Genomic DNA, 11,384 nt, shown 5'->3' on the forward strand with positions numbered 1-11,384 from the left:
ATCGTAGGTAATTTCTTCTTCTGATCAAAACAAAAAATTTTTGCTTTAGTAATTTCGCAATCTTTTCGTTCTGATTAAATTTAACTTCTGCTTATATTATTGATTAAATCACTGTTGAAATTTGCATTGATTGATTGATTTCCGATTACTCTTGGTTCGAATTGTTACTATTCATTTGATTATATGCTATTTCATCAGTTGTAATTTTCAACTTCAGTTGTTGTTTTTGGATGTTGATTTTGTCTGATAAATTTTCAATTTTTTTGTTCAGTAATTGATCGAAAATGGGTGCTTGGACTCTTTTCGATGATGAGGATGGAAATCTCGAGGTTGGAATGGGTAAGTTTAATGAGTTAGCTTTGATATTTATAGTTAAATATCAATTGAATTGATTGATGGATTGTTCTTGAGTTGTTCACATTGGATGAATGTAATTTTGTTGTTTAATTCATTGTTAGTATCTTTGGTAGGAAGAACAAATCAATTTAAGAGGATTTTTTTTTACCTAATAAGATTTTGAGTTTGAGGCGAAGGGTTTTGTTGTTTGACATTAACTTGATCTATTCTCACCTTGGCATTCATGAGGAGATGATTAAGGTCTCTTTTTTTCATTTGTTTTTTCTTATGCTTTTTGTATTTTATTTTTAAAGATTGTATTGTTCATGATCATCCATTTCAGCTGAGACGTGAGTATATTTTTTAAATTAGAGCTTGGAGAATTTAATTAATGGTAATGTTATAGGCAACTAACCTAATTCTCAAATGTGATAATTTGCACTTAAAGAAAGTAATGGCTAGTCTTCTCGACCACTTATGTTGATCTTATAATGGCTTTGTTTGGTAACCTAGCGAATTCGCATACAAATTTAGCACTATACGTGGTACATTACATAGCCTTTCCTGGTTTTTAAATGTATTTCGTGTTTGAAGTATAATGGAGGGTTTAAGGGTTAGTGTCTTGCTTGCACATTGTAGAGTCCTTCTCCCGCCAACAAAAAAACACACACACGCACAACAAAAGAAAAGTGAAAAAACTGTTCTTGTGGTTCACTTTTTTGATAAAACACACACACACATAATTTATAACTTTCTTTGAGCGAGTTGTTGTTGATGGTCCCCAACAAGAATGTAATTCCAGCTCCAAATTATACATAATGTGTAACTTTCTCTATATTTGTATTTGAAACTTAATTTGCAATGAAAATTGACACTTACATATATATATATATATATATATATATTATATATATATATATATATATATTATATATATATATATATATATATATAAAACTGTTTGGGGATCATTTAGGATTAATAAATACAAATTCTTTTTTTGGTTTTTTTGGGTCATAAGGGCTGCGATTCTGCTTAAAACCACAACCCTTAATTTGTAAAAAAAAGGATGCGATTTAGGCCCAAAATCGCAACCCTTCCTTTTTTTCCCAAAAGGCTACTACAAAAAGGATTGCGGGTGAAATACGCAGCCCTTTGGGCTATCTTGACCGCAATCCTTGACGTCTTTTCCACTAGTGGTATATGAACTATTATGATGTTGTTATAACCGACTTTAAAATTTATTTAAGCTCTTTTTTCACCAAAAAAAGAAGCCCACAATCAGATCTGTGATAAAGGCAAGTCGAATCTCAAAATGGTTATTGAGTATAGTTGTCTGATTATCAAGTCTCCCCCACGTTTTATATGAATATGGAGTATTCCGATTCTGGTGGGATAAACCCGAGGAGAAAGATAAGGATATAATCCTCAAATGAGCACTATGCGATTTAAAACCTAGATCATAAAGTTTTTAGGTTGGGAGTGATGTCACTACTTAATGTTCTAAACCTCGCCTACACATTTCATGTGAATGCCTTATTATAATTAGAGAGCTTTACGTATTTAAATATTAGTATTGAAATAGGGCCAAAAAATCCAAAAATATATGTGCATAAACCAAGCAGAAGTCAATCACTTTCAGTTGATATAATGGTTACAAATAACACAAAGTGTTTGGGAAATTGAATTCCGTCTACCTGCACTGAGATTGATTATCACAACTTTATGCATTAACCTTCAGGAATTACATGACATTAATTACCTATCTTTGTTTTTCAACTCTTGTTCCATGAGATTAATATTGCATATGGCTTGGTAATCTAATTGCAGCAATACAATGAAGGAGAATATTTTGGACCTAAGTGATGTTAGGGTCGGTGATAGCTCATTGACAGATATATTTTGTTATCTGTTAGTGGGTAAATTATATAGCTAAACATACTACAGTAATAGCAATGGGCCTCCAAATAGACGTCTTATCCATTTATGGGGCCCAATTCCAGTAATTATATTGTTTTGGGTTGGAGTCTTGGATTTAGTTTAAATGCGAGTAAAATAACATTATGCACCGCCATTAAATTTAATTACTATTGCTGAAGTGATCCCAAATAAAATCTACTAATTTTTTCCGACATACTTTCGGAGGTTTTTCCATGAGACATCAATATCATATCACACTTTTTTTTTATATTACTATCCTACCTTATCTCTTACCATTAGTCTTCTATCTTGAAATGATAATATTGAAGCTAATAAAAAATTTTGATCAGCAAAATTAAAGAACCCTTCTACTATATTACTTCATCCGTCTATAATATTGTGCTTGTTTCTTTTTTACACGGTTTTCAAGACCTAACTTTGACGTTCAATTTCTTATTAGTAAAAATTATTAAAAGGTGATATAATAAAACTACATATTTAGGCGAATTTAACAAGATCCCACGTGAGTATGTTTTCTTATATATATATTAATGAAATATTTGGTCAAAGATTTTAAAGTTTGACCCATCTAAAATGAAACAACATTATATTATAGGATGGAGGGAGTAGTTCATGGTTTCTAAACTATTGATCTAAAATATTAGAACATTGATTTTTTTTTTCAAAGAAATAAACAATCATATTGGATCTTAGTATATTCACCTTAATTAATATATAGTTCTCTTAATATTTATCTTTTTTTTTTTGAAATGATGATAATTTGATTAGCAAAATAACCCCTCTACAGTATTTCATGCATTACTAACTATTGATCAAAACGATCAGACCATCGATTTTTTTAGAGTAAAAGTTCATGTAGGATCTTAATATATAGTTTATAAATTTGAAGTTTTCATTATATAACTACTCTAATACATAAGCGAAGACATTAATGATCATATTAATACATAAAAAAAATCATGAAATTGTAAGTATTATATGTAATATGTAATGGAGGAATGAAAAAAAAAAACTTTGTCCACTTAGTAGATATACATCCACTAGAAAATATAAACATTCATAGAGAATATTTATAGTACATCTGGGTGTATCATGTTCATGGTACACCTAAGACTATTTTCTCCAAATGAGCAAAATGAGTGAATGAGCAAATGAGCAAACACTTTTATTACAAAATGAGCAAAGTGAGCAAATGAGTAAATGAGCAAAATGCCCATATGAGCAAATTTGGTGTCAAATGAGCACCTGAAGTTCTAATTCATTACAAAAATACTCTTAAGTGTACCATGAGTGAACTCACATTCATAATTAGTGGTGTACAAGCAACTTAATATAACTAATTGATTTTTTAATTATTTATTTCTTGTGCGTAGTCTACCTAGTGGGTAGGTGTGATCCTAGTATGTATTATATGAATACAACTCACTAGTTGAGTAATTTGGCAACAAAACTAGTGTTGGGTTAAAATACATCCACAGTCCAGGCGTAATAAAATTAGAGAGTAGTTTAAGTTTCAGTGTTGCCTTTTTCTATTACTTATTTCCTGGTCCAAACTTAGATACATCCGATTTCCCCATCACAAAATAAAGATTCAAAAAGCAACCACAAGTCTGAAGTTTCCCCGTTATATATATATAAACGCTCCCCGTGAACTTTCCCCCTAACTCCAAACACTCTTCTTCTCTCTCTCTCTCTCTCTCTCTTTCTCTCTACATCTCTCTTCTTTCTCTCTCTAAAAATATTCTGTGCCCAAGAATGTGTAAGCAAACAAGCTCAGATGATGGGTTTATCTCCAGCAAATGCAACACAAACCAAACAACAACAATTTACCATAAAGATGATGACCCTATTGCCAACTTGCATGTCCCATTGATACCAAATTCTCCAACACCAAAAATATCTCAATTTCCATCAACTCAAGATCATTCTGAACATACACTACTTATCCATAACCATAACCATAACCATAACCATAACGATAAGCATAGTACTAGTACTAGTACTAGTACTAGTTTTAGTACTAAAACAAGACACTTTTGTTCAACAACAACAACAAATCTTGTACCTTATCTACGAGAAGCAAAATTAACAAGTGATATTGCGTTACCAATGATCCTAACAGGCCTTCTTTTATACTCACGCTCAATGATCTCAATGCTCTTCTTAGGCCGCCTAGGCGAACTCGCCTTAGCAGGCGGCTCACTAGCCATAGGTTTCGCCAACATCACTGGATACTCCATCTTATCCGGTTTAGCCATGGGCATGGAACCTATATGTGGTCAAGCATTCGGCGCTAAGAAACATTCCTTACTTGGTGTTACCCTTCAAAGGACTATTCTCCTCTTACTATTAACCTCCCTTCCTATCTCCTTCCTTTGGCTTAACATGGATAAACTTCTCTTATTATGCCGCCAAGATTCCGCCATCGCTGCCCAAGCTCAGGCCTACTTAATCTACACTCTCCCAGACCTTTTAGCTCAATCCATTCTTCACCCACTCAGAATCTACCTTAGGACTCAATCCATCACCTTGCCTCTTACCTTCACCGCGGCTTTAGCCATCGCTCTCCATCTCCCTCTTAACTGGCTCCTTGTTGTTAAACTTAAACTCGGAGTTAAGGGTGTGGCTTTAGCCGGAGTAATGACTAATTACAACATGATCATATTTCTATTCATATACATTTTCTTTTCCAAATCTTGTAAACAAGGTTGGGCTCCTTTGAGTAAAGACTGTTTACAAGGGTACACTACTCTTCTTCAGCTTGCTATTCCTAGCTGCATTTCTGTCTGTCTCGAATGGTGGTGGTACGAGATCATGATCCTACTCTGCGGTCTCCTTGTCAACCCTAAAGCCACCGTTGCTTCCATGGGAATACTTATCCAAACAACCTCTTTAATCTACATCTTCCCATCTTCATTGAGTGTCACTGTTTCCACCAGGGTTGGCAATGAGCTCGGCGCCTCTCGGCCCATTCGGGCCAAACGGGCTGCTATTACTGGCCTATTCTTCAGCTTCATCTTTGGTTTTTCAGCTCTTTTCTTCACCTTCATAGTCAGGGATAAATGGGCTGGAATGTTTACCAAAGATGGGGATATCATTAGGCTTACTTCATTGGTTTTGCCCATAATTGGCTTATGTGAACTCGGAAACTGTCCTCAAACAACCGGTTGCGGGGTGTTACGTGGGACGGCTCGCCCTAAAGTTGGAGCTAATATTAACTTGGCCTGCTTCTACTTGGTTGGTATGCCGGTTGCGCTCTGGTTCGGGTTTTTCGCCGGTTTCGACTTCCAAGGGCTGTGGCTTGGGCTGTTGGCAGCCCAAGCTTCTTGTGTTGTGACTATGATGTTGGTGTTTAGTACAACTAATTGGGAGTTTGAAGCTCAAAGAGCTAAGGATCTTACTCATCATTCTTCACCTCCTCTTATTCTTATTCAACAAGATGATAAGCAAACTCATAGTATATGCCATCAATCATCACTTGTTTAATTTAGTTCTATCATTTTGATTTTTCTATTTTGGCGGGTGAAATTTTTATAAAATTTTGGAGGGGTATTATATTGACTTGTATTCTTTGAAAAGAAAAAAAAAAACTAACATATGAATGAAAAGTTTATTGATTCTTATTATTCTGCTTTCTTCTTAGACTAAAAACAGAACAAACAGGGGGCTGAAATTTGGCAGAAAAATTGTTAGTTTCTAGTACCTAATTTGAAAACATGTAACTAAGAACATTATTGTCTAATCAAGCAAACGAATCAATTACGCACTAATTAGTAATTACTTCCGTTGATTAGATATTATGATTCGAATTAGTAACGTGGCAACTTCATTTGATTAGATTAAAATATACTTTTAGTGTAATTTGCGCAGTAATATATGATGATTAAATTTAATAATGTTAGTTGTACTGTATCCTTAGCGCAATTTGAATTGCGGCGTGGCAAAGATTACAAAAGGAGTATTCAAATGTATCTAGTAATGTGTGAATAGCATATGCAACCCCCCAAAAAAAGTGTGAATAACATGATAAAACTGTTGCAACTTCCACACACGGAATAAACTCTTTATAGCCATGTTATAATCATGTAATTAAGTCAATTAGCTGTACTAGTAAACGTATATGAAATTTACAGCACACAATTGCACAAATGGGTTAAGAAAGTAAAAAGTGTCAAAATGAAATTGTATCAACGGGTGGGAGTATCTCAATTGTGCGCAAATTCGGCAAGAATTTAATCCGTATGGAGATCAAATTGATGCAAAATTAATTTGGCCGGTTGGGTGAGTACACAAAAGAACTTCCAACCATTGTTTAATAGCTAGTTTCTTTTTGACTTTGCATAATATAACAGACACAATATGAAGTATTAAATTTTTCGAGATCAGGACAAAATTAGTACAACACAAATATAAAATTAGGCCAGATTCAACCTTTTGGATCAATTTGTAATACTTTTATTATTTCGGAATACCTCAAAATCAACGTGAAACCAAACACAAAGGTTTTTAGATTTGTGTTAATGTATATTTTCAAAATTTTACATGTTTATCATATTTAACGATTTTCTTTTTGAAAACTAATTGACGAAAAATAATTAATGATTAAAGTGGTATACTAATAAAAGTGAATCGCCATAAATAAAATCAAAGTAAAACAAATTATAATCACCTAATTGAGTACTAAAAGTCTTAAGGTTAACTACAAGTTATGATGAAATAAAAGGATCATTTAGGTGTGGCATGTGGATGTGGGTCGTACTCGGTGAGTTGTGGTCATGAGTTTCAACATCACATTTCAAAATAAACAGTACATGTAATGCAACTTCACGGCAGAAACTAAAATTGGTGAGATGTTTCCAATTCATACATGGGTGTATGTTTCACTTACCTATTGGTTAAATGAAAGATTTATGATGAGTGAGGAAAGTAACACAAATGGGATTTTGGAATGTTACCGATTGATTTGACTAAAAAAGTCAATATTATCTGTCCTTGAACTTTCTTGGCATCTCCACGCCCAAGTTGCCAATTGACATTACCCGCTGATGAAGTTTGGTTTATAATTTCTTTTTTTTTTTTTTGAAGGGGAGATCTGTTAGTGCATTAATTATGGAAGTTTCTTTTTATACTCCATTTGTTTTAAAATAGTATAAGGTTCTGATTGGGGAAGCATTTCAGGTGACTTAGGGACTGTTCTTCCCCGCTTATTTTCAATTCAGTTCAGTTCAGTTCAGTTCAATTCAGTTCAGTTCAATTCAGTTCAGTTCAGACCAGTTCAGTTTAGTTCAGCTCTTGATAATATTTTTACTCTCACATATCATTATTCATTTAGTTCAGTTCAATTCAATTCAGTTCAGATCAGTTCAGTTCAGTTCAGTTCAGCTGTTTTATCTCGAAAAGAACAGGCCCTTAAATGATAAAGGGTTATAATTTTAAGTCACCTTATATGATTAGTGATGTTTGGTGGAGGAACTCAAATAAAATTTAAGTCCAAAATTTGACTGAAATTGAGTTGGAGTAAAATATAGCGTCTGAGATCAGGTGGTGAATTTTTTTTATTCACTTTTTATCTTTTTAAGTCTAAAGAGATATTTGCTTTTTATCTTTTTAAGTCTAAAAATATATATTTTTTTAATCTTTTTAAGTGTTAAAAAGATATTTCAGCTACAATCATAAATAATTTTACCAAACAGGTTATGCAATCAACTAACTTATCAATTTCAGCACCTTAACAGCTTCAGCTCCATTTCAGACAATGTTGCCAAACATAGCCTAAAGCAAGTATAATATTCGAGGTTGAATTTTAATGGTTTATTTCTCAATTTTTGTTGATTAAAATAATAAGAATGTAATATTATTATACTCCAAGACGAATATAGTGGTATACATATAAAAAAAAATATTATTTGTCATATTATAAGAGATATTTGTGGTCAAAACAAATTTTAGTAAACCATGAATGCCTATCTCTATTATATAAGCTAAGAGGGGAGCAACGGTGTCCCCTTAATAATTCACTTAGTTACCCCTTCACAACATAAATACTACTTTTCAAATTTCCAAATCTCTATTATATAAGCTAAGAGGGGAGCAACAATGTCTCCTTAGTAATTCACTTAATTGCTCTTCCACAACATAAATATTACATTCCAAATTTCCAAATACAACCTATAGAAGTTAATCAAAACCAACTCCATGCATAAATTTGCCCAAAAAAAAAATCAATCAAATCTCTATTAAAGCCAATTAACTCATATAATGCTCAATCACATAAACTTGCCGATAAAAAAGATTCAATCAAAATAATATATTCATAATCAAGAATTTGCCACACATTAATACCACATACAATAACAAAAAAAATACATGACATTTTCATTATAGAGACAACTTAAATTCAAACTCAAATAATTTTTTTCATAACACAAACTCAATTGCAAACACAAACTTCAAACTAAAAAAAAAACCAGTTCTCTTTATAGATGAAAGCTTCACGACATTTTCAAATTCGACATTCTTAAATTTGCGAATACTTTACTGTTAATCAGGTACGGAATTTGTTATTGAAAATAAAAGTATGTAATATTTTATGTTCAGTAAATCTTAAGAATATGTAATATGTTCAAGTAAATTTAAACTCAAAAACAGTTTATTTAAAAATTCATTCAAATATCGTTGAAATTCAAATTAAAATTACATCAGAAATGGTCGGAAAAAAAAAGTAAAAAAATATCTTCAAATTTGTGCCCAAATATATATAAAAAAATGAGACAAAATACTTCAACATAATTATTTTATTTTTGTGTCGAGATATTAAAAAGAATTTGAGAAAAAAAATACTTCAACCCATATATTAAAATTTAAAATTTGTTCCCATAATTGAATTTAAGTTCATCAGATATTCAAAAATACCTTATCGATGACATGAAGAGCATCGCCAGACCGCCAAAACTACCTCAAATAATGACGAAATCATAATCGAAGGTTTGAACTCGGCGACTCAGGAGCTGAACTCGACGAGAACTCACTGAGAAACTCAATGCTTCTCTTCGAAGTCCACATAACAGGAGATTGAGATCGAGAGGTTTAGCTAAGCATGAGGAGAAATCGAGTGTCAGTTTGATTTAGGGGAAATTGAGGAAATGATATAAAGGAGAGAAAAAGTGACGACTGCATTGTTTAACTTAAATAGAAAGGTAAAATAATAATGGCGTGAAATTGAGAGATGGGTTTGGAAATTAGGAGAGTAGCCAAGATTTGAAGAGACAGATCAGAAAAAAGGACTGCATTATTTCTATCTCTTTTTGTCATGGTTCATGTGGTTGTTTAGAGCTTTGACAAAAAACGTTAGTTAGAGATGCAATTTCATTACTTATACTTATTTACTAATGTGTTTTTAAATACTATCTGTAAGTATTCCGATCTTTGTTATTCACAAAATGAAGGTAAAATTAGATACAAACTTTTGTTTTTTGGTTTGTTTTAATACTAAGTAATAGTTATTCCCAAAATATCGTTGCACGCATGCATAGCGTGCATAAAAAACTTGTATTTTATAATAACTGAGGGAGTAACTTTGTACATTGGGTCTAGTACGCTTTCCATTAAGGTGGAGAATCTCACAGTTTGTATAGAAAAACTAGTTTTTAGATCCGTAAAAAATATACGTACTTTATTTTGTTTAATTACTTTAATATATATATATTTACATTCAATTTTATTGAATGCATATTTATACTTAATGATTGCGTTAAAAGTTGATAAATTATAAGATAATAAATGGTAAATTTAAATTATGATATTATTTTTAAAATCATGATATATAAATCTATAGATGTGATAAAATACTTAATGAAACACATAAATTATTTTTTTAAAACACATAATCAACAAAAATTGAGATACCAGCTAAATCTTGAGATGCCGAAAAAGTTTGTTTACTTAATGGCACACATAATTTATTTTTCTAAAAGTTACAGTTTACGGTTTACCTTGGCATAGTAGACGTAAGGACAATATTTTCCTTCCTACATTTGATAACATTACAATTAATTTTCACCCACACTAAATCTTATCACATCTATAAAGACATCTCTTACACGCTTCATAATACCAGCTAAATCTTAGTTAAGTAAGAGGAAAGCAAGTTGTGAGTTGTACACAAATTTAAGATATAAACTGCTCTAGCAGAACTCATGAAATAAACTAAATTGCTAACCAAAATTTAGCCAAATAAAGAATTGTTATAGTTATGAATTATGATCTAATGTATAATGTACTAATTTTTTTCTTCAAGAAAGTATAGTGTACTAATTTACTTCATCATTAATTTCTCAGCTAACTATCTAGGATAAGATAGAGGACTTTGGTACCACATGAATTTTCATCTAGTATACTAAACACTTTTCATGCTGATCTTGTCATCGTCTATTTACATCAAGACTCCGTTTGGTAGAGCGTAAAACGTTTTTTCGGAAAACTGTTTTTCTCTATCTTGAATTTTACATTGTTTGGTTGGCAAAAGAGTGTAAAATCATTTATCCTTGGGGTAAAATTACTCTCTCAATGATGGAAAACCATTTTCCTTTCAAAATGAAGGGAAAACTGTTTTCCTTATCTCTATGTTACACTCCCCTCACTACCTCCTTACTTTCCCTTTCATTTTCCTTTCCTTTCATCATTTTTCTTACATGGACGAACCAAACAACGGAAAACTAATTTTGAAATTGTGTTTTTTATTGTAAATTGTTTTCCATGAAAATCACTTTACACTGAAAATGTTTTACGCTCTACCAAACCAATTAGTAGATGGTGGTATGAGGTGTAGGATGAACATCCTACACCAGCTCCAAAACGCAAGGTAAGAAGAATGAAACGCACCATTCAACATGCAAAAAGTAACTGATTTGACGGCCAATGTACATTTCCATTACATCCAGTGTACATGTCGAAAATTCAAAAGGTAACTGAGTTTACAGTTACTGTTCACCATTTAATAACTGATTTGATGTCAACTGCCATTATTTCCCCCCCCCCATATACTGTTCACCACTTCTCTCTTTTCCACACTCAACCTCCTTATACATTCTTGGCTTCGTGGTTGTTCA

The 11,384-nt window shown here is 32.1% G+C and overlaps 1 protein-coding gene across 1 annotated transcript; it reads left to right on the forward strand.

Annotated features, from left to right (window-relative positions):
* Positions 1-3,926: 3,926 nt before the first annotated feature.
* Positions 3,927-5,903, forward strand: LOC104906451 (protein DETOXIFICATION 49). Its single transcript, XM_010695200.3, has one exon. The coding sequence runs from the start codon at positions 4,033-4,035 to the stop codon at positions 5,761-5,763; it is 1,731 nt and encodes a 576-aa protein (XP_010693502.2). The 5' UTR covers positions 3,927-4,032; the 3' UTR covers positions 5,764-5,903.
* The last annotated feature ends 5,481 nt before the right edge of the window (positions 5,904-11,384 follow it).

Source organism: Beta vulgaris, chromosome 3 (assembly GCF_026745355.1).
Source record: "Beta vulgaris subsp. vulgaris cultivar EL10 chromosome 3, EL10.2, whole genome shotgun sequence".
Classification (NCBI taxonomy): domain Eukaryota; kingdom Viridiplantae; phylum Streptophyta; class Magnoliopsida; order Caryophyllales; family Amaranthaceae; genus Beta; species Beta vulgaris.